General features: G+C 44.2%; 2 protein-coding genes across 2 annotated transcripts in view; one reads left to right on the top strand and one right to left on the bottom strand.

Moving 5' to 3' along the window:
• KLHL36 (kelch like family member 36) overlaps positions 1-2,916 on the bottom strand; it is a 39,165-nt gene extending 36,249 nt beyond the window's left edge. Inside the window, exon 1 of the mRNA XM_038754784.1 lies at positions 2,434-2,916. The gene's annotated coding sequence lies outside the window, so the exon portion shown is untranslated. The remainder of the gene's footprint in view (positions 1-2,433) is intronic.
• Positions 2,917-7,971: 5,055 nt separating this feature from the next.
• COTL1 (coactosin like F-actin binding protein 1) overlaps positions 7,972-23,964 on the top strand; it is a 42,740-nt gene continuing 26,747 nt past the window's right edge. The window contains exons 1-2 of the mRNA XM_038754775.1: positions 7,972-8,354; positions 9,065-9,147. Coding sequence (XP_038610703.1) covers positions 8,278-8,354; positions 9,065-9,147 — 160 coding nt within the window. The 5' untranslated portion in view covers positions 7,972-8,277. The remainder of the gene's footprint in view (positions 8,355-9,064; positions 9,148-23,964) is intronic.

The raw sequence follows: 23,964 nt of genomic DNA, 5'->3' as shown, positions 1-23,964 counted from the left end.
TACTTCCCAAGTGCTTAGTAGAGTGCTCTGCACACAGTAAGCGCTCAATAAGTATGATTGATGATGATTTCCATTCCACTCAGCCATGCTGCTTTCTTTTTAGTCAATTTTTCCATTTGCATTCAAATTCTCTTTTTGCTCACATGCTTCTTTTTGAAAGACCTAATAGTTTTCAGGTCTGTCTGAGCTAACATGCAGGGGGTTTTTTTAGGCGAGGTTTCCATGTGAAAACTTAACATTTAATGGGCCAAGCCATAGATGGGAGTGAGATTTCTGGATTGTAATCCTGGCTCTACTACTGTCCCGCTGTGTGACTTTGGGCGAGCCATCTTCCCACTCCATAATTCAATTTCCTTGTTTGTAAAGCTGGATATCAATTATTACGCTTGAGGAATAACAACACAAAGGCTGAAAAAGCCCTTTTTAAATTAATAATCATCCTTTAGAAATATCCTTCAGACAGACTTCAAGATTTTGCAAACTTTAATCAAAGCCCTTAGGCTTTGTCTTTCCAGCCTCATTCTGAAGCTGCTCCAGTTCTGGTTCATTTTAGTTCTCTGAATCTTTTCTTGCCGCTTAACGTCCTTCCGAATCTGTGGTAACCACAGCATCTTGTAGCATTCCAGGTGCGGACATTCCAAAGTTTCATTTAGTGGAACGTCTCAAATATAGAATGAAGGAAGGCCATAGCTGTGCCAGTTACTAAAGGCTGCAGCTGTGGACTATGGACCTCTGACTTGCAAAAAGTCCCAAACCCTACTCTTTAATCCATAGTGATATCCTGAGTGTCAGAAGGACCTGGGTTTTTTTAATCCTTGCTCTGCCACTTGTCTGTTGTATGACCTCGGGCAACTCACTTAATTTTTCTGTGCCTCAGTTACGTCATCTATAAAATGGGGATTAAGACTGTGAGCCCCATGCGAAACATGGAGTGTGTCCAACCTGATTAACTTGCACCTATCCCAGCGTTTAGTACAGTGCCTGGCATACAGTAAGCACTTAATACCATAAAAGAAAAATAGTTTCTTATTGCTTTTTACCTTTTTTTGTATTATCTTTGTTCTCATCTTTTATGTTATGTTTGTGCACTTGCTGTTCTTTTATGTTATGTTTGTGTCCTTGTTGGTTTGTCTTTCCTTAGGTATTAGTTGCTAAGTTCCTCTCCCCTTTATTCGGTGATTGAGAGCTCCTTGATGGCCAGGGATCATAGATAGGCAGCAGGGCCTAGTGGTTAGAGCCCAGGCCTGGGAGTTAGAAGGACCTGGGTTCTAATCCCAGCTCCACCACATGTCTGCTGTGTGACTTCGGGCAAGTCACTTCACTTCTCTGTTACTTCATCTGTAAAATGGCGATTGAGACTGTGAGCTCCATGTGGGACAGGGACTGTGTCCAACCCGATTTGCTTGTATCTACCCCAGTGCTTAGTACAGTGTCTGGCACATAGTAAGCACTTAACAAATACCATAATTATTATTACTACCTAATTCTCATCTATGTATTTATTCCCAATCCTTAGAATTGCTCTGCACTAAATGGGTGCTTAACAGATACAATTATCACTATTACTAGTGGCCAAACTATACTTTCTGTTTTGTTTTTGAATCCCCTCAACGCCCTCCCCGCCGCCGCCAATATTATGCCAAAATTATGTACAAGTTTTGAGATCTTTATGTTGAAAACTGAATACAAAGATGTGCTCCAGTTAGGTGTCCTCTCTTTACTGTGAGCCCATTGTTGGGTAGGGACTGTCTCTATCTGTAGCCGAATTGTACTTTCCAAGCGCTTAGTACAGTGCTGTGCACACAGTAAGCACTCAGTAAGTACGATTGAATTGAATGAATGGATACTCCCCCTTGTCAGGGGAGGTGGAACCAAACAGGAATGTTTCAGCCATTTCTGCTCCTAATCACATTCCATGTCAGCCTGGTCACGGAGGCCCAGTCTTTTAATCTGCTGAGTTAGCACTTCTGCAAACTGGCTTCCTCTCTGGACTTGTAAGAGGCACTTCCTGTCAGGAGAGGTTGTTTCCCTGAAATGTTGGCTCAGTAAGCACAGGGAATTGATGGCCTTGAAAGGAATGACACAAATACATATGAGAGAGAGGATGGAAGAGGCAACACGGCCTTTCTAATCATAGAGAATCTTCATTCCATTCATTCAGTTGTGTTTCTAGACTGTGAGCCCGCTGTTGGGTAGGGACCGTCTCTATATGTTGCCAACTTGTACTTCCCAAGCGCTTAGTCCAGTGCTCTGCACACAGTAAGCGCTTAATAAATACGATTGAATGAATGAGTGAATGAATTTATTGAGTGTTTACTGTGTGCAAAGCACCCTACTGAGCACTTGCGAGAGTACCATATAACAATAAACAGAAACAGTCCCTGCCCACAATGAGCTTACAAAAAATAAAAGTGGTGGGAGAAAAAAATGTACCTTAATCAGTAGGTCAACATTTTAGAACCTTGAAGCCCCATTTTTCTTGTGAAAGGACACACAGTGAGAGGCAGGGTATCTTCGACGGCTAAACCACCTCCTTGATAGTTGTACACTTGGGAGTGAACAAAATGGGGCTTAAAAAGTTGCAAGAGGTCTTCAGCTTGGTCTGAGGGCGAGATGGTTCAGTTTGAACCCCGAAACCCTGGAGTGGGCACCGTCTAATGAAATGTGAGAGCCGACTATTTGTAGAGGGTCTTCTGGTGGCAGAAGGTGTCCCCAAAGGGTTTTCTGAATTGTGACGTCAGAGCCAGGCTTAACAGTGATGCCCTCTTGCAGTCAGTTTCCCCTAAGTTACAAAGTTTGGGTGGACCATTTGCTTGTTTTTCAGCTGTTCTGTCCCCAGCCAGTACCAGATATCTTTATGAAAGGTAGGGTTATCTTAAACACCCTGTCTCGCTCTGCCTCTGCTCCTTCTGTCGAGTCCCACGGCTAGAAAGTAAAGCCTGTGTTTTCGAGGCCCTGGGAGGGGAATGCCATGGGTCAGAAGTCAGGGAGGTGGTCACGGTCCACTCTGTGACAGATTTTCTATTCTATGGATTTCTTCATAAGGTTCCAGAATATGAGACAATTACCATCGTGGCCTAGTGGATAGAGCATGGACCTTGGAATCAGGACCCAAGTTTTAATCCCAGCTCTGCCACTTGTCTGCTCTGTGCTTTGGGCATGTCACTTCACATGTCTGTGCCTCGGTTACCTCATCTGTAAAATGGAGACTAAGACTGTGAGCCCCATGTGGGACATGGACTGTGTCCAACCTGATTACCTTGTATCTAGCCTAGCGCTCAGTACACTGCCTGGCACGTAGTAAGCACTTAACAAATACCATTAAAAAGACAATGCAATGTGTATGTTTGTTCATACTGAGCTGGCAGAGCCACTAGCAGTGGCCACCATAAGCACAGCTTTAAGGTGTGTAATAGAGATGAGGTAAGAGATCCGCTCTTCTAGTCAGAGCAAAATATTCAGTCATTAGTGAGGATATGATGACTGTTTTCCTAGCCTTATTTGGAGCTACCTTCTTCACAGAGCTATGGTGACAATGAATATGCCCTCTATACCAAGAGGTTCAACATTCCCAGTCTATTGTACAGGATATTCTGTAGTAACCCAGGCATCAACTTCTAGACTACTACCAACTTTCAAACTTACCTTTTTAGAAGTCAATTCAGGGTTTTTACCAGAAACTGCTGATTACTAAGGAGGGTGGCATTTTCTCACGGAGAGAAAAATGTAGAATCCAGGTCACAGACCTTGAAAAGATAAATCAAAGATGAAGCTTTTCAATTTTATTTTAGACACATTCATCAGGGAGGGGAGGGGAAGGAGGTAAGGCGGGGGGGGGGGATGGGGAGGGGATAATGATGGTATTTGTTCATTCATTCATTCAATCGTATTTATTGAGCGCTTACTGTGTGCAGAGCACTGTACTAAGCGCTTGAGAAGTACAAGGTGACAACATATAGAGACAGTCCCTACCCAACAGCGGGTTCACAGCCTAGAAGGGGGAGACAGACAATCAATCAATCAATCGTATTTATTGAGTGCTTACTGTGTGCAGAGCACTGTACTAAGCGCTTGGGAAGTACAAGTTGGCAGCATATAGAGACAGTCCCTACCCAACAAAACATATTAACAAAATAAAATAAATAGAATATGTACAAGTAAAATAGAGCAATAAATATGTCAAGCAGACATCTGTAATTAAAGAAAACATGTTCTGTATCTAATTTTTAAAGCAAGTGTGTATATTTTTATGGATCAAATTATATTTTGGCTCAAAATGGTTTAATCTATATGTAACATATCTCATTCCCCAACACTCTCTACTCAAAAGAAAGCTTCCTTTATGAAGACCTGTCATCAATTATTACTGATTCCCAGGCATCATGCAAGCCTTCCTTGGAAATCAATCAATGCTATTTATTGAACACTTATATGTGATCAACAGTATTTGAGTGCTCACTGTGTGCAACAGCACTATACTAAGCAGTTGGGAGAATACAACATAACAGAGTTGTAGATACAATCCCTGCCCACAGTCTATATCTGAAAGATAACAACAATAATAATGATAATAATAATAATGGTATTTGTTAAGCACTTACTATGTATCAAACACTGTGCTAAGCATTGGAGTAGATACAAGGTAATCTTGTTTGACAAGCAGCTCACGGTCTAAGTAGAAAGGAAATCAGTTATTGAACCCCCCCAATTTGCAGATGAGGGAACTGAGGTCCTGAGATGTTAAGTGATTTGCCCAAGGTCACAAAGCAGACAAATGAAGGAATTGAGATTAGAACCCAGGTCCCTGGCCCATGCTCTTTCCACTAGGCCATGCTACTTCACTTGAGTGATTGAGCATTAAAATCACAAGATACTTTATATTATTACTAATGTAGCTGCCAAAAACCAATGTGGTTTTCTTTTGCATTTTGTAACGGGTCCAAATTGCAGGAGCAAATCTATAATTCACTTCTGAGTTGTTGGGTTTTTTTTTTTTTTTTTTTTTTTTTTTTTTTTTTGGTTATTGTTCCCCCAGGGTCAGTGCTCAAAGTCAGGCAAACTTGTTCTGGCTTAAAACTGTTAACACCCAATCTACCTCTTGTGTACAGAGGAGTTGAGAAACAATCAGAGGATTTGGGGGCAGAGTTGGAATCTGGGTGACTAAAGCAGTTCAGATCCGAGTGTGACTTAATACACCCTAGTTAATTGACTTCTTAAGGCACTTAGCTAGGGTGTGAGGGGCAGGCTGTGTGGAACATTTACTGTATGCAGAGCACTGCACTAAGCACTTGGGAAAGTACAGTACAACAATAAACAGACACATTTTCTGTCCACAACTAGCTTACAGTCTAGAGGGCTAGAGTTTACAGTCAAGAGCACTTCACTACTCTGTGCTTGTTACCTCCTCTGCAAAATGGGGATTAAGATTGTAAACCCTGTGTGGAACAGGGACTGTTTCCAACCCAATTATATTGTATTTACCCGAGCACTTAGTACAGCCGTCTGGCACATAACAAGCACTTAGCAAATGCCATAAAAAGAGGTTCATCTAGGATTTTCAGTTGGGAAAAAGGAGAAAAAACTGGCAACAAGCTTGAGGAACTGCCACTTTTCTAGTCATCCAGCAGGAAGTCAAACTGGATCTGGGGATAACCTTGAGCAGTGGAAATACAAGTTCACCTTCATGCACAATGCAAGCCTACACACTATCTACCCACATCTTTAACAGTGCACCACCCTATAAAGCCCAGAAACTTCTCCCTTATCAGCAGCTTTGCCTCCACGGGGCTCTTGGGGTAGAACACTGACCTTTGTCCATTCACATCCTTTCATCTTCTCCTGCGAACCAAATTTATAATAGATTACTCATTTATTCATATTGATGTCTGTCTCCCCTCAGACTGTAAGATCGTTATGGGTAGGGAGGGATTGTGTCTGCTAATTCTGTTGTGTTTACTCTCCCAAGCGCTTGGTATAGTGCTCTGCACTTATAAGCATTCAATAAATACCACTGATTGATTGAAACAAAACACCTTTCAGATCTCCTACCTGGGCCAAGAAGCTGCTTCTAATGTCGCCTCCTACACTGTCGGCTATCTTTCCATCTTGTCCCCCTTTCTTCTTTTCCAGAAACCGCAGGACGGCTTTTTCACCTTGTGATGACACAGTAAAGCAGGGTTTTCCCCCGGCCACCCCTTTTTGGATTTCACCCTTATAACCCTGCCTGTCTGTCGAGCTCTCTGTCTGACTCGGGGGACAATGTGAAGGATAACAGCTCGCTTTCCCCCCACCCATCCTATAAGCTCAGAATTGAATTTTCAGGGACTCCGGAAGCCTCGCCGTCCGAAGACAATGGAATCCTGGAAAAGAAAAAAAAAAAAGATCTGGTTCCCTTTCCAGCATATCCTCTGCTCTCATCAGCCCGTTGCATCACCTATATGAAAGTCCCAATAATGCTTTGCAGAAGGAAATTTATTAAAAAAAAGGCGGGGGGGGGGAGAGGGGAAGAGGGAGAAGGAGGAGAAAGGGAGGAGAGAGATTTGGGGAGAGGAAGAGAGGGAGGGAGAGAGAGAAGGAGGGGGAAGGAGGGAGAGAAAGAGGGGGAGAGAGAGGGAGTGGGAGAGAGGAAGGGAGGAAGAGGGATAAGAGGGGGGGGAGGAAGAGAGAGAGGGAGGGAGAAGAGAGGGGGAAGAGAGGAGGGGAAGGTCGGGAGAGAGAAGAAAGAGGAGGAGGGAGAGAAAGGGGGAGGGAGGGAGAAAGGGGGAGGAAAGGGGAGGTTAGATAGGGAGGGAGAAGAAGGGGGGACAGAGGAGAAGAGGAGAGAGGGAGGGAGAGAGAAGGGGGGAGGAAGAGAAAGAGGGGGAGGGAAGGAGAGGAAGGAAGGGAGGGAGGAGAAGGGGAGAGAGGAGAGGAGGAGAGAAGGAGACAGGGAGGGAGAGAGAAGTAAGAGGGGGGAGGAAGAGAAAGAGGGCGAGGGAGGGAAGGAGAGGAAGAAAGGGAGGGAAAAGAAGGGGGAGAGAGGAAAGGGGAGAGAGGGAGGGAGAAGAAAGAGAGGGGGAGGAAGAGAGAGGGAGAAAGGGGGAGGGAGGGAAGGAGAGGAAGAAAGGGAGGGAGAAGAAGGGGGGAGAGAGGAAAGAGGAGAGAGGGAGGGAGAAGAAAGAGGGGGGAGGAAGAGAGAGAGGGAGAAAGAAGGGGAGGGAGGGAAGGAGAGGAAGAAGAGAGGAGAGAAGGAGGGAGAGAGAAGGGGGAGGAAGAGAAAGGGGGAGGGAAGGAGAGGAAGAAAGGGAGGGAGAAGAAGGGGGAGAGAGGAAAGAGGAGAGAGGGAGAAGAGAGGGGGGAGGAAGAGAGAGGGAGAAGGGGAGGGAGGGAAGGAGAGGAAGAAAGGGGGAGGGAGAAGAAGGGGGAGAGAGGAAAGAGGAGAGAGGGAGAAGAAAGAGAGGGGGGAGGAAGAGAGAGAGGGAGAAAGGGGGAGGGAGAAGAAGGGGGAGAGAGGAAAGAGGAGAGAGGGAGAAGAAAGAGGGGGGAGGAAGAGAGAGGGAGAAGGGGAGGGAGGGAAGGAGAGGAAGAAAGGGGGAGGGAGAAGAAGGGGGAGAGAGGAAAGAGGAGAGAGGGAGAAGAAAGAGAGGGGGGAGGAAGAGAGAGGGAGAAAGAGGGGGAGGGAGGGAAGGGGAGGAAGAAAGGGAGGGAGAAGAAGGGAGAAGGGAGGAGAGACAGGAGGAGGAGGGAGGGAAGAGGGAAAGGGAAGAGAGAGAGAGAGAGAGAGAGACAGAGAGAGAGAGAAAGGTAAAAACCATCTTCCCGGAGCGGAAAGGGGTGTTGCTGAACCGCTTTTCATTTTGATAGGCAGAAGTGAAATGAAAGGCGGGTGCCTCTCCCCTGCCCTCGGCCCCCCGCCCCCCTCCTCCGGCCTCGGGACCAATAGCCGGGCCGCAAGGCAGCCCGGCTCGGCCCGGCCCGGCCCGGCCCGGCAGTGCGGAGGTTAAGTTCCTCTCCTCCCCCGCTCATTGAGTAGGCAGGGAGCAGGCCGGGCCAACCCTCTGCAGCGGCCAGAGCGGCACAAAGCTCGCTCACTGGCCCCTCTCCCTCTTTCCTCCCTCTCTGTCTGTCTGTCTGTCTGTCTGTCCGTCCTTCTCATCCAGCATCTGTCTCCCCTTTCGGGTGGTTCGGCAGGTCGCGCGCCGCCCGGCTCCCTGAGGTTTGCAGCTCCGCCGTCGGGTCCTGCTTCCCAGCGCCTTCCTCCCCTCTTGGACCGTTTTCCTCCTCCTTTCCGCCAAGCAAATGGCAACGAAGATCGACAAAGAAGCCTGCAGAGAAGCCTACAATCTCGTAAGAGACGATGGCACAGATGTCATCTGGTGAGTTTCCGCCGCTTGCCCGCCTTCCCAATCCTCGCCTTCCCCCAGCTGGAGCTGGCCGGGGAAAGGGAATTCCGCACGGTCCCCCTCGGTCGGGATCGGGATTAACTTCACAGGTAACGCCGCCACTCCCTCCAATAACTGGAAATTGCGGGAGGTTTTTTTATTGCTATTAACCTCAGTAGATCAAACTCAATTCCCCGGCTTGCTTGATTTCGGCCCCCTAATCCAAGTGAGTCCTCTCCATTTTATCTGGATAACAATAATAATAATGATGGCATTTATTAAGCTCTTACTAGGTGCAAAGCACTGTTCTAAGCGCTGGAGAGGTTACAAGGTGATCAGGTTGTCCCACGGGGGGCTCACAGTCTTAATCCCCCCTTTACAGTTGAGGGAACTGAGGCACAGAGAAGTTGAGCCCACTGTTGGGTAGGGACTGTCTCTGTATGTTGCCAACTTGTGCTTCCCAAGCGCTTAGTACAGTGCTCTGCACACAGCAAGCGCTCAATAAATATGATTGATTGTGACTTGCCCAAAGTCACACAGCTAAGTGGCGGAGGCAGCATTTGAACCCACCTCTGACTCCAAAGCCCGTGCCCTTTCCATTGAGCCACGCTGATGACTTTGCTTTTCAGTTAAGTTCCAAGAGGAATAACTTTCCCCATTGAAACACAAATATTTGATTATTTTTTTCCCCCCGCTTCCTAAAGGGTGACTTTTAAGTATGATGGTTCCACCATTGTCCCCGGAGATCAAGGAACAGAATACCAAGGATTTATAAAGGAATGTACAGGTAAGTCCAACCTAATTCCTTGTTTATGTAATGAATTGATGGTCGCATTTTAGTAGCTGGAGTATGCTCATTTTCGTGGTTTTAAGCTCATTATGGTCAGGGAATGTGTCTGCCGATTCCGTTGTGTTATACTCTCCCAAGCGCTTAGAACAGTGCTGCCTGAACGTAGTAAGTGCTCAGTAAGTATGACGGTATGATTTTTTACCTCCTCATGCTGGGAACGGATCTGAGGTTCTCTGAATCCTAAAGCAATATTTTTTAAAACCTAGAAGCTTTCTGATCACCACTGGTGAATACTCTGAAAACTTTTTTGGGGGGGGGGGCATCAGCAGGAAATAGTTTTTATTGGGTCCTATTGCTCAAGTAGTCCATCATCTTTAGTCATATCTTCCTCCTAGTCACAATAACTTTTTTTGCTAATGGTTATATTATGTAGCACCTGTTTGGGTGGGGTGGAAGGGAACTTCAACTCACCCGGAAAATATCCCTTATTACTTTGAAAAAGTTGTGACTGGTAGTAACATTAAACTAAGAATAAAGGCAAGCCATTTAAAATGTGGGTAAATCATTGGTGTTATTCTCCTTTCGTGTAATTGACTTTTCAAGAAATTTTTAAAATGACAAAAGTGTGCAAGACACGGTACTTCTGAAAATGTATTCGGTGCTTCTCAAAGTGTCAAAGTAGGAAGGAAGCCAAAAGCTATTTTTACCAAAATTCCTCTAAATTTCTGAGCTGGATGGACATAGAAATGCATTTCTTTCAATCAATCAGTCAATCGTATTTATTGAGCGCTTACTGTGTGCAGAGCACTGTACTAAGCCCTTGGGAAGTGCAAGTTGGGAACACATAGAGACGGTCCCTGCCCAACAGTGGGCTCACAGTCTACTTTCCTGGTTCTGTTCTGTCCTAGAAGGATTCCCAGTGTTCGGTAAAACGGTTGTAATCGCCTCAGAAACGTTTCTGGGGGTTACTTCAGGGTATGTGTATATCACACTTCAGTGGGATGAGGGGGCTAGGTTTTTCTCCTTAAAGAAAATGAGCATCTGTTATGAACGGAGCTGCCCAGTAGAGGGTAGGCTCAGCCCCAAATTCTATGCAACCTCTAAATTTTGTTTTTCTTCTCCTCTTCTCCTTGCTGCCGGGCTGTGGTTAGCAAATCCCAGATATGCTCAGCAGCATTGAATGTGCTGACCTGGCAAAAAGCAGCTTCCCTCCACTCCCGTCCTTTGGGAAGCGCTGTGTGTGTTGGGGAAGCAGGTCATATTCTCCAATCATCCAAAAAAAATCAGATTGGTTCCAGCCATGAGGTCATTGCTTTCTCAGTCCTGTGGGGGAAGGTGAGTGTTGGACGGGCAGTTGTCCTCTTCAGGATATATATCAATGGCTGCCTGCAAAATTCTCCCAAATTGCTGAGCCGGATGGTTTTAAAATGCATTTCCTTCCTTGTTCTGGATTTCCGGTGGTCACACCTCGATAAGTTTAGCTAAGGTCTCTTACCAGCCTGGCTCCGTGGAAAGAGCACGGGCTTTGGAGTCAGAGGTCATGGGTTCAAATCCCAGCTCTGCCCCTTGTCAGCTGTGTGACTTTGGGCAAGTCACTTCAATCAGTCATATTTATTGAGCGCTTACTATGTGCAGAGCACTATACTAAGCGCTTGGGAAGTACAAATTGGCAACATATAGAGACAGTCCCTACCCAACATTGGGCTCACTTCTCTGGGCCTCAGTTACCTCATCTTAAAATGGGGATGAAGACTGTGAGCCCCTAGAGGGACAACCTGATCACCTTGTAACCTCCCCAGTGCTTAGAACAGTCCTTTGCACATAGTAAGTGCTTAATAAATGCTATTATTATTATTATTACTCACAAGACAGTGGGGGTGCTGAGCCCCCTTCTTCCTCTCCCCTTCCTCCCCCTCCCCACCCCCCTGCCTTACCTCCTTCCCCTCCCCACAGCACCTGTATATATGTTTGTACGTATCGATTACTCTATTTTGTACATATTTATTCTATTTATTTTATTTTGTTAATATGTTTTATTGTGTTGTCTGTCTCCCCCTTCTAGAGTGTGAGCCCACTGTTGGGTAGGGACCGTCTCTGTATGTTGCCAACTTGTACTTCCGAAGCGCTTAGTACAGTGCTCTGCAGACAGTAAGCGCTCAATAAATACGATTGATTGAATGAATGAATGAATGAATGAGCAACTCTGAGTTGTATTTATGCCACAAAGCATTTCATGGGGTTCTTAGGGATCCTCATATTTCAGGTGGGACATGGAACAGAAAACCTCAGCCTGCTTCATACTGGGAGTCCGCTCTGCTTTCCAAGCCATCTGTTACGCTAATGTAAAGCATGTGTGTAGTTTCCTTCCCAAGCTGCTCTTATTAAAAGCCCTCCCAGTGTGGTGTGCAAATTGCTTTGTATTTTCATACTGCCCAGAAAGAACACTGCCTTGTTTAAACTCTCTCATAACTTGGTGTCACAAGGATTTTCAAAGGGACAGAAGGTCCTGTTCTTATATGATGGTGAGTTCATCTCTTACAAATGGCAGATTTCACCAGCTTGAATTACTGGGTGGAATATAGTCACCGAGTTGGGTTTGAAGCTGACACTTCATCCCTGAAGCACGACTCTGGTTTGCAGTGGTAGCCAAAAGGAGACTAGAGCAGAAAAGGGGTTAGTGTGTGTAATGATTGAATGAATGAATGTAGCACCTTCTCCCTTCCCTTCCCACTGTTGAATAAAATCACACCTACCTCCTCTCTGATGTGCCGAAGATCTTCCCTTTGGCACCTGGCCAAGTTTTATTTACACCAGAAAGGAGTTAATATATTTTGTTTAAGTTTAAAGATTCCCCCAGAGCCATGAAAGTAGGGAAAAGAAATCTAGGGACTTTTTCTTTTAAAGTGTAAGAAAAATGGTTAAAATTAGTCCCTATGATGGCATTAAAAAAAAAAAACCTTTCTCTTGTAGTTGCCCATTCTTCACTGCATTAAACAAAAACTCGCATGGTATTAACACTTCATGCCAGGCACTGTACTAATTGCTGGGGTAGATAGAGCTGGGCTTGGGAGTCACAGGATGTGGGTTCTAATCCCGCCTCTGCCACTTGTCTGCTGTGTGACCTTGGGCAAGTCACTTAACTTCTCTATGCCTCAGTTACCTCATCTGTAAAATGGAGATTAAAAGTGTGAGCCCCATGTGGGACAACCTGATTACCCTGTATCTACCTTAGCACTTAGAACAGTGCTTGGCACATAGTAAGTGCTTAACAAATATTATTCAATAAGATAATTTGGTCAGACATTCTTTAGGGGCTCCCCACTACATCACAGCTCGCACTCTTCATTCCTCCCAAACTAACTTATACACTGTGTCTCCTTCTTGTCTCTCCTATCCCAACCTCTAGCTTATGACCTTCCTTTTGCTTGGAGTACCCTCTCCTTCACATCCTAAAGACCACAGCTCTCCTCATCTTCAGGGCCCTTCTGAAATCCCATTTCCTCCAAGAGGTCTTCCAAGATTGATTTCCAACCTACCTTTTAGACTCTTCTTCTACACCACTTAAACATTCAATAAATTCAATCGTACTAAGTGCTTACTGTGTGTAGAACACTGTACTAAGTGCTTGGGAAAGTACAGTAAACAGTGATATTCCCTGCCCACAACAAGCTCACAGTCTGGGGTTGGGGGGAGAAAGACATCAGTAGAAATAAATAAAATTACAGATTAAATTTATTATTTCTTCCTAACTGTAACTTACTCTAGTGTCTTTCACCTGCCAGACACTAAACTCCTCAAGGGCAGGAATCATGTCTACTAATTCTACCAGATTCTGCCAAAGACTTAGTGCTTTACCCAAAGTAGGAGCTTAATAAATACTGTTGATAATGGGAGAGGCCACTCTACACATGCTTTGTTTTCTACTATTCTGTTTTCCTCGGGATAGTCCCTGGCTTTCTGAAACTTCTTGGATGTGGTTTATAACTAACTTCTGGGAAAACAGTTTTAGTATCTCAAAGGGCATTGTTCTTGGTGTCTTCCTGTTCTTTAACATCTCTGAGGCTTGGTTGCTCGTACATGCCAAGGATTGAGCAATGTTGGAATTAACTTCCTAAGGGGTTTCTGGTAGATGTGGCCTTGAGATCCCCCTCTGCTGTTCCAGACAAGGGCCCAGAAAGACCTGTATCATCATCTGGCTAAAACATGTTAGTGAACAAGCAATTTTGCAAAAGTACCAGAATCAGGTGCTTTCATTTTTTTTTCTATATACAGCAGTACTGTGGTTAATCCTCATGCTCACTGAGACAAAAACATTCTCACCATCTCTAGTGAAAAAGAGTATTAGCCTTATCTAACTTCCCTCAGGCCTCTAGTTTGCCATCTGACACTTCACCCAGGAGTCTCAACTTGTTCCTCCCTCTCTCTCTCTCTATGTATATTTTGATATGGCCTAGGATCTAAAGATCCCTCATCTTTGGTCTGTTAGTCTTCCTCTTAACAAAGAGCTCTCTCACTGGCCTTCAAACTCCTGGAATCCTGGCTGGGAAATTCTGTGTATCGTGTCCTGCTGCTATTTAGCCCAGAACTCCCTTTCTCCCTACAAAAAGTACTCCCTTTCCCCAGCATTAGCACCTATAGCATTGTCATTGCAATTATCTGCACCGGATGAACTTCATTGCAGTTGGGAGGAGGAAAAGGGAAAGGAGTACTCTTTGCTCTCACCTGTGTGGAGTTATAGAGTAAGATAAAATAGTCCCAGTGAATAGCAATTTTTGCTACAATTGAGGCTTGGGAGGACTAAAATCAGACAAGCCAGGATTGCTTCTTTGTTGGTGCCTCCTGTTTGGCCTGTGGCTATAAATGACTGATAGCAGCTATTAGAACCTGAGATGGCATTAGGACCATCTGATTATCAGTGAGCACATCTTAAGCGGGACCAACTTGGTTTCCCCAGCTGTGGCTCAATACTCATGAATGTTAGGGGCTTAGTGTATTGCTTGCCTTTATGCAGGCCTAGAGAAAAAAAATCCAACTTTTTTTCCAAGTATACTTTCCCCCTTCCATCCATGCACTTCAGTTGTTGCCGCAGTCTGCCATAACTATATATTCTGTTTCTTTTGACCCTGTGCATTTTTTAAAATCCCAATCTTCAGCATCTGACACTTAGCTTACCCTATTAGTCCTATTGCCCTATTAGCCTCGTATCAGCTGTGGGGGAAAAAAAAGGGCAACAGCAGTCTGGAACACAGCCGCACAAACCTAAGAGACACAAAAACGTAGTTAAATATTGCAGAGTCATTGAATTTCTCTAATTCACAAAACATGTATATTAAGAAGAAAATAAGGCTAGTTTATAGGGCAATCACTAAAGATGTTGAACCACATTTTGATTTTAAACTATCAATCTATATTTACTGAAATCCAGACTTCCAGAGGGCAAGACAGACAACATCCTAGATGTCAACAATGCGCATTTATTAATAATTGTGGTATTTAACTGCTTACAGTGTGCTAAGCACTGTACTAAGCACTAGTCTAGATAAAGGATAATCAAGTTGGGGACAATCCCTGTCCCACTTGTGGCTTACAGTCTAAGTAGGAGGGAGAAAGGTTATATAATTCCTATTTTACAGACGGAAAAAAATTAGATACGGAAAAGTGAAGTGATTTGCCCAAAGTCACACAACAGGCAAGTGGCAGAGCCAGGATTAGAACCCCGATCCCCTGTCTCCCAAGGCCACTCTTTCCAATAGGCCATGTTTCTTCTTTCCTTCTCTCAGATTTAATTTTATTTAGCACTGCTCTGATTGCTAAGCACAGAATTTGTGTTCAGAATTGTTAGAGAGCTATAGACATGCTTCTGGCTTGCAGAATTACAGCATTAAATTTCATATACTGAAAAATGGTTCATAAAGACAAAATTGCTTTTTCTAAATAAACCAGATTCAGAGTTCATACTTTGGCCAATTTTGCAACTGCAAAATTATGAATTGTGAGAAGGGACTATTTGGTGTGATATCCTTACATCTAGCTCAGGATTTAGAACAGTACTTGGCACATAGTAACAGCTTAATAAATGCAATCATAGGAGCTCTCTGACATGCTCCTTTTGGGTCTCTGTTGTGATCTGAGTTCCCCAGCAGGGCTGAGGAAACCCCCAGTTTCTGGCATACTTGCTCCCTGAAGCCTGTCCATGCTCAGTCCTCATCCTCTTCCAACTGTCTCCTCTCCCTAACTGCCCCCCTGCCCCCCTTTTCACTTTCACAAAATGAAAAGTGGACATCTAAAAATACAGTGATTTGGTGTCTAGATTTGGAATTGACATCAAGATATAGAAGGATGTGGAGGCTCTCTTCCTCCCTTCAAGGCCCTACTGAGAGCTCACCTCCTCCAGGAGGCCTTCCCAGACTGAGCCCCTTCCTTCCTCTCCCCCTCGTCCCCCTCTCCACCCCCCATCTTACCTCCTTCCCTTCCCCACAGCTCCTGTATATATGTATAGATGTTTGTACATATTTATTACTCTATTTATTTATTTTACTTGTACATATCTATTCTATTTATTTTATTTTGTTAGTATGTTTGGTTTTGTTCTCTGTCTCCCCCTTTTAGACTGTGAGCCCACTGTTGGGTAGGGACTGTCTCTATATGTTGCCAACTTGTACTTCCCAAGTGCTTAGTACAGTGCTCTGCACACAGTAAGCGCTCAATAAATACGATTGATGATGATGATGATGAACCAGTTCTTGGAACCTGTAGTCAGGATGGTGCTGCTAGGGAATCTGAAGTTTATGGCTGGGGATTATTGAGGTGTGAGAAAGCTCCAGGGCCCTTCTATTGAAGTGGAGTACTGAGATAGACTTAGCAGGGGGTAAGTGTTTTATCTGATTCATGAATTATATAGAGTAGAATAATAGGCACACTATAAATCCCTCATTACTCTTTGAACATAGTGCTACTTTTTAGGCAGTATGAAAAGTATCTTTTTAAATTCTTGACATGAAAACAAAGATGTTCTCTGTAAATTGTACCTTTTTAATTCCTTAGTTTTTTAGATTGACAACGAAATGCATGACTCATACGTTCCCAGTTTTTTTTTTATTAAAGAGGATGAGAAACCACAATCCATATTGAATATTTGATATTCACCACGTTCATGTCTGTCTATCCCTCTAAGCTTCTCATAGGCAGAGAACATGTCCACAAACTCAGTTGTATTGTCATCTCCCAAATGCTTAGTACAGTAAGCGCTTGTTAAATACCATTGATTTGATGAACCTGTACACCCCGCTTTTTTAATGCCAACCTACTCTCAGGACCTCGATCTTGTCTGTCCCACCGCCGACCCCTTGTTCACACCCTCCTTCTGGCCTAGAACTCTCTCCACCTTCATATTTAAGAGTCTACTGCTCTCCTAAAATTGCATCTCCTCCAAGAGGTCATCCCTCACTTCCCCTATTCCTTTTCACTTTTGTGTTACTCATGCAGTTGGATCTTAATCATTTTGACATTCACTCCACCCTTAGCCCCACCGCACTTATATACATATCCACGTCCCTATATTCTGCCATTTCCCCTATCTGTCTTCCTCTGTAGACTGTAAACTTTTTGTGGGCAGGGGAACGTGCCTAACAACTCTGCTGTACCCTCCCGGGTGCTTAGTATAGTGTTCTGTACACAACAAGTGCTCAGTAAATACCTTTGATGAACAATACACTCAAATCTCAGAAACCCCTTGGCATGTTTAACTGGGGAAATAACACTTATAAACCTAAAATATATTACAAAACAATGAGAACCAGTCTCAATGTTAACCTCATCACTTTACCCACAAGACTTGATCATACTGATGAAAATGTTTTTGTGTGGAAGGAATGACCAGATTCTGGTTGTCCCACAAAAGGATACTGTAACACCAGTTTGCCTTTCAACAAAGCCTTGGTGGTCACCTCCTTAAAATGCCATGGGAAAGGATGTAAGAGAGGAGAGAATTTTGCAGGGAGTATGAGAAAATAAAATGAAGATACTACTTGTGAACAGAAGGAAATGACTTCCTATTAGTTTCCACAGTGCTCAAATTAGAAACTGAATTATTTGTCTTTTATGTAGCCCACATTAGCGTAGACTTCATTCTAGCAGTTTTGCATAGCAACAGAGGCCCCCAACAATTAATGGTTTAGTACTACTACTGCTTGGATAAACTTACAAAACATTTTTATTGGCTGATTTGCTTTCTATACTTGTCTGCCAGGCTATATTACAGGGGTAGAAAGGGAGAGGGTGCACTGGTTATCCACATATTTCCATTTTATAGAGTGTGTGGCCTAGAAACAGAGACTGTCCTATCTGATTATCTTGTTTCAAATCCATTTCTTAGCACAATGTGTGGTATGTAGTAAGTGCTTAATGAATTCAATAATTGTTATTAAGTTCTTTATGGTAAATGAGTACAGCTTAGAGACGAGAAGTATCTTGAATATGAGCACTTACTGTTTATACAGTACAATTTTATTGCATCACTCAATCATTTATTGAGCACTTGCTGTGTGCAGGGAACTGTACAAAGCATTTGGGAGAGTACAGTACAACAATAAGCACATTCCCTGCCCACAGAAAGCTTACAGTCTAGAGAAGGAGCTTCCCAGCCTAAAGAAATAGAACACCTGGTCCCTGCCCTCAGGAAACTTACAATCTAATGGAGGAGACAGGCACAGCTTGCATACATACAAGTGGAAAAATAAATACAATTGGTAGCCACAAGTTTTTGTTTTTTTTCAAATATAGGAATAAATCAGTTCATATAGGTGTGCTAAGTTTGGCTGACAGGGTGACCTGGTCTGGAAAGTGGGATGTTCTTTATTCCCATTTTAAATGTGGAAACTCGGTGGCAGTCTGTTATCTCTAAAGAGCTTGCATGCCTGGGTTGCGGGGAAGAGCTCGAATCTGGGAATCAAGAGTCCCTGCTCTGCCACTGCTAAGTCACCACGGGCAAGTCACTTCTCTGTTTCTCAGTTTCCTCATCTGTAAGAGTACGTGTTCTCCAGCCTTCTAGACTGTGAATCCCGTATGGGACAAGGACTGTCTCCACTCATCTTGTATTATGTGCTCTTGGCAAATAATAAGCACTTAATAAATACTACTGCTAGTAATATGAACTAAGCTGGCCCCAGAAAGCATTAATGTCATGTCTAAGGAGAAGAGTAGTGCTTGCCCTCGTGGAACCATGGCTGCCTGGCTGGTTCCCCTCTGTCTGTCTAAGCTGTTCTTGAGGCACTGTCTTTGGGAGGCAATCCAAAGTTTACTTTGGGGCACAGAAATTGTTCCTAGGCTTTCTCAGCATTATACAAGGACTTAATTCAAGGCCTTTTAAGCAGTCTGATTTGCCAGTGCAGCTGTAAGGCTTCATTGGATGGCATGGATCCAGTTGCCTGTTTCTGAAGATGGTGGCACATGAATTTGGTATTTAACATTTCATGCCATCAATACACTTCTAAACAAAAGACCACATTCCTGGATTTGAAGCCAAGAATATGGTTTAGGCTTCTGAGGGGTTTCTCCGTGCCCCCCCACCCCACACCAACCCCCACAAAGGGTGGGAAACAGTCCGAATATCCATCTCACAGGACTTGTGGTTACATCACGAAGTAGCTTTGAAATTCAAATTCGACTGCCTGCTAGCAATTTCAGATTAAACTAGGTGTTTCAGACTATGGAGTTACGGAGTGGAGTGGGTTGTCGACTTGGTTCATTTTTGCTTCTCAGTCAGTACTTGTGAACTAATGAGACTTGGCAATTTTGCAGGATTTGCATAGATGCTATTTCTTCTGGAAAGTGACCCCTTGCCCCTCCACCCCGCCATGTAGATTCAAGGCATTGGAAAATGTTTGCAACTAACCTGTGCAGGGACAGGTTGCTCCTTAAGACCAGTGAGCAGTTGTTTAATGGCCCTCACTGATGGTGGAGTGGAAAACTTCTGAATACCTGAACCATCTTCCTCTGTCAGTTGGGGTTCTGTAGAGTGTATGCTTGGGGTTGGTGGGTTTTTTTTTTTTGTGTGTGTGTGTGTTTGTTTTTTTGGGGTTTTTTAATGGTATTAAGCTTTTACTATGTGCTAGGCACTGTTCTAAGCGCTGGGTAGATAGAAGCTCAACAAGTTAGACACTCCCTGTCCCATATGGGACTCACAGTCTTTTTATCCCCATTTTACAGATGAGGGAACTGAGGCCCAGAGAAGTTAAGTGACTTGCCCAAGCTCACACAGCAGCCAAGTGGCAGAGCGGGTTTATAACCCAGGTCCTCTGACTCCGAGGCCCGTGCTCTCTGCTAGGCCATGCTGCTGCTTGTTGATGTGTTGTTCTTTTTGTTGCTTGTTTCAGTTTTTTGTTTTGACTTTTCCCTGCCATTTGGCTTTTCTGGTAAATGGTAAGTGATACTAAATCACCCTTCCAAAAGGGTACGTAGATTGCTGCATAGATGAGGAGGGGTTAACTGGTATCCATAGCAATGGAACCCCAGACTTAGTTACTAACTGCCCAGTACTTGATCCACTAAATCTGGCTGCCTTTCTGCAGGCTGTGGAAAACGGACTGAAAACACAAGCATCAACATCAGGAATTAATAGTTGGGAGAAACTATAAAGTTTCTCTGTGGGATGAATGAAAGAAAATAAAAGGCAACTGACCTGAAATTTGTTGGCAGTGCAAGCTCTGTAGTGCTGGTAATACTGCTTGGTTGAGGAGCTCTGATTTTTTTTTCTCAGAAATGAGTAGCTGAGGTTTTTGTTTTGTCTTATTTTCTTTCCCAAGCTCTTTGTCCTTTTTCCTGCTCTCTGCCACAGCTTTCAAAACTGAATCCTCCTTATGATAACTTCCTGTAAATCTCCCTTTGTCTGAGGAATTGAGTCTGCCCACCTCGGCTCCTTCCCCTTGGCTGGGCCCTTGCGGGTAGAGCAGGGAAGGCTGTTGGGGAGAATCACTTTGAAAACCTTTATCCTAGGACCATCTGGCCCCCAGTTTTCTGTTTCATTAAAATTTGAGCAATCATTAACAATGTGCTTCTCCTGTGCTTTTTTTAGGAGTCTATGGAAATTCATCCAAAAAGTGTCTCCTTGAAAATAGTGTCTTTCATTTAACTCCTTTTAAATAGGAGACAGTTTGATCTCTCTCTTTTTGGTGAGGTGTCAGTATAGAGGGCAATTTAAGTATCACCCTCTCATTTCAACTTCCTCTCCAAGAAACACCCTACCATCAAACAAAAACCTTCCCAGTTCCTCTTTCTATAAGAACAAGAACTTTCTTTTCTCAAATACTTTTATTCTTCACTCTGTCGCCATAGCTGCTCACGATGTTACAATATATATATGGGTTGGGCTCAGTTTATCACATAACAGTTCCCAAAAGTGAGCCAGCTGGCTTCCATGCTGTTGGGGCTCTAGTTACACTCTTGACAGCCCATTTTGTTTACCACTAGCAAGATGTTAGGATTTCTCTTTCCTTTCACACACTCAAAAGGACAAGAAAGTTCCTCCCCGTTTGACTGACAACTTATTCTTTTTCTGCAGAGCACATAGGTCAGACCTCTCAGGAACTGGGTGTAAATGAAACATTGGATTATTAGCAGGAACTAAGTGTATTGCTTTCTTTTTCTGTTGTATTTAAAATCTAAAGGTTAAATATGTGAAACTTCCCTTTTCCTGTTCCTTTTTTTTAAAAAAAAAAAGTTCAATGCTTAGGCCAAAGTATGAACTAATTTCCTGGGTGGGAGAAATATATTGGACTTTGTGTATTTTATAAATAAATTTTATTAATCTAGACAGCCAGGATCAATCCCGTTCCAGATTAATTTCAGTTTCTGGAGAAAGGGATCTCAGATTAACCTTCCCTTCAGAGCAGTGGGGAGCTCCCTTCCCTAGTGATTTGTTGCTGTTCCACCTAGCCTTGCCAAGCCAACTTCTTCAGCCTGGGGCATAGGCAGGTGGTGTGAGCAGGAGCCAGGGCATGTGGAGACTTCCTTCCCCAAAAAAGTGGATTTCCGGGTAGAAGATACTCTGGATAATATGTAGATTAAGTAGACCCTTTATAGAGATGGGGCTCTTCTGGGATATTTCAGCAAGGAAAGATGGTGGCTTTCTCCGAGTGAAATGGTAGCTAAGTGGTTAAGCACTACAGAAGCGAAGAGGAGACAGGCTGGGAGTCCAAACCAAAGAGGTAACAAGATCACAAAAGGGTGAGACTAAATAAGGGACATTGCATAACCCCATGGCGCCTGTGAGAATAGGACTGGAAGGGTAGAGGAAATGAGGTAGCGAGCATTCCTCCATTACTAGTGGTTTTTTATTATTTATGTAATTTATGTATTTTATGTAATTTATTTCTAATGAGTGTCTCACCCTCTAGACTGTAAGCTCACTATGAGCCGGGAATGTGTCTATTATATCGTTGTATTCTCCCAAGTGCTTAGTACAGTGCTCAGCACACAGTAAGTGCTCAGTAAATATGACTGACTGACTAACTGGCCAGTGGATGCTTCCTCTTCCTTGTGCCAAACTCAGTGATGGGGTCAAAAATCCACTTACACCCCAAACGCTTAGTACTATGCTTTGCACCCAGTGGGTATTCAACCACTATTCCTTCCTTTTATACTTGTCACTTCCTGTCTCAGCCCCAGCCCACGCCCCTCTCCTCTGAGTGGAGGATGATCGGTAAGAGAAGAAACAGGAAAGTGTCCATAAGTTGCTGCCCTGCTGTATAAACCTGCAATTTACCAAACCCACAGCCATGTTGAGTGGTGGAAAATGATAAATGTGGTTGGTATTTGTTCAGTGCTTACCATAGGTCAAGCACTGTGCTAAGGGCTGGGGCGGATCTAAAATAATCAGGTTAGTTGCCACTTCCTTAGCCCTAATGGCTGCCAAAATGAAATTCCAGCCTCTAAAGCTTTGGATCCAACCTTTCATTCATTCATTAAATCGTATTTATTGAGCGCTTACTGTGTGCAGAGCACTGTACTAAGCGCTTGGGAAGTACAAGTTGGCAACCTCCCTTTGGAATGAATTCTGCAGGGCTCTGATTCACTTGGGGTGCAACATTATACTGATCCAATCGTCCATCTAGGACAAGGGACTATGTCCAACATGATTTGCTTGTATCTACCCCAGCGCTTATACAGTGCCTGGCACATAATAAGTATTTAACATATACTATTATTATTGCTCTTATTATTATTACATGTCCCAGTGAGCTGTGAACATGTTTTGGATGCACCTTCATTGTTTGGAATGGTTTAGTTGCAATCTTGTGTAAAGATAGGGGGTGGGCTCAATGACCCCCCCCCCCCACCAGAGATATTCCTCCCAGACTCAAGATTTTCTCTGCCGGGGCTATTAATTCCATACTGATAGTGGTGTTTTTTTAAATGCTTTCTATGAACTAAGTGCTAGGGTAAGTACAAGATGATCAGGTTGGATGCAGTCCTTCTCACATGTCAGTTTACAATCTAAGTACGAGGTAGAAGAGGAATTGAATCCCCGTTTACAGATGAGGAAACGGAGGCCCTGAGAAATTAAGTGACTTGCCTGGAGTCATACGTCATGCAAATAGCGGACCCGGGTTTAGAACTTAGTTCCATAAGAGCTTTGTGAGTGTGGTGGTTTTTGTGACTTACTGACAGAAAATGTAGACTAACAGCTTTGCATTGTCTTTGGGGGAGAGGGTGGAAAGAACAGATATGAAAAATAAGCAGGACTAATTGTTGGGAAGACTCTTAACACCTATTTTCTTTAGCTCCTAAATATGTCATCCAGAAACAATAGTGAAGGCGACGTTCTTCAAGAAGCAGTTCTACTGCTAACAAAGTGAAGCAAATTCCCGTTACATGGTAGTCAAAGAAAACTAAAGGTGCTAAGTCACATTAATCACAGCCATATCTAGTTGTATTTTAGTTTTCTGTTCACCACCACCGCGTGGCTCAGTGGAAAGAGCCCGGGCTTTGGAGTCAGAGGTCATGGGTTTAAATCCCAGCTCCGCCAATTGTCAGCTGTGTGACTTTGGGTAAGTCACTTAACTTCTCTGTGCCTCAGTTACCTCATCTGTAAAATGGGGATAAAGACTGTGAGCCCCCCACCCACCCCCCCCAGTCTTTACACTCACAAGGAGTTCAACATGAAAAAGAACACTAGAGCGGGAGGAATGGGACTTGGGGTGATCACTGAAGTAAATGGGGGTTCAGGGAGGGACCAGGTAGCTTCCCCCAGGAAGGAGCCCAGAGAGCCCTTACCCACACCTGTGCTTCAGAGAGTGGCCCTTCCTCCTCCTCCTCCTCCTCCCCCACAACCTAAGGCATTACAGAAGTAAGGGAAAGGGCAGCCATCTAACTGGGGGCAATCCTTTGGAGTTGGGCTCCAAACAGCAGAGGTCTGTGCTTTGTGCCTTTCCTCTCCATCCAAACCGCTACCCTGCTCGTTCAAGCTCTCATCCTATCGCCTCTGGACTACTGTATCAGCCTCCTCTCCGATCTCCCATCCTCTTGTCTCTCCCCACTTCAATCCATACTTCATGCCGCTGCCCGGATTGTCTTTGTCCAGAAACGCTCTTGGCATGTTACTCCCCTCCTCAAAAATCTCCAGTGGCTGTCAGTCAACCTACGCATCAGGCAGAAACTCCTCACCCTCGGGTTCAAGGCTGTCCATCACCTCGTCCCTCCTATCTCACTTCCCTTCTTTCCTTCTACAGCCCAGCCTGCACCCTCCGCTCCTCTGCCGCTAATCTCCTCACCGTCCCTCGTTCTCGCATGTCCCGCCATCGACCCCCGGCCCACGTC

Source organism: Tachyglossus aculeatus, chromosome 11 (assembly GCF_015852505.1).
Source record: "Tachyglossus aculeatus isolate mTacAcu1 chromosome 11, mTacAcu1.pri, whole genome shotgun sequence".
In the NCBI taxonomy this organism is placed as follows: Eukaryota; Metazoa; Chordata; class Mammalia; order Monotremata; family Tachyglossidae; genus Tachyglossus; species Tachyglossus aculeatus.
The sequence above is the reverse complement of the archived record's forward strand: the minus strand, read 5'-3'. Positions and strand labels throughout refer to the sequence as shown.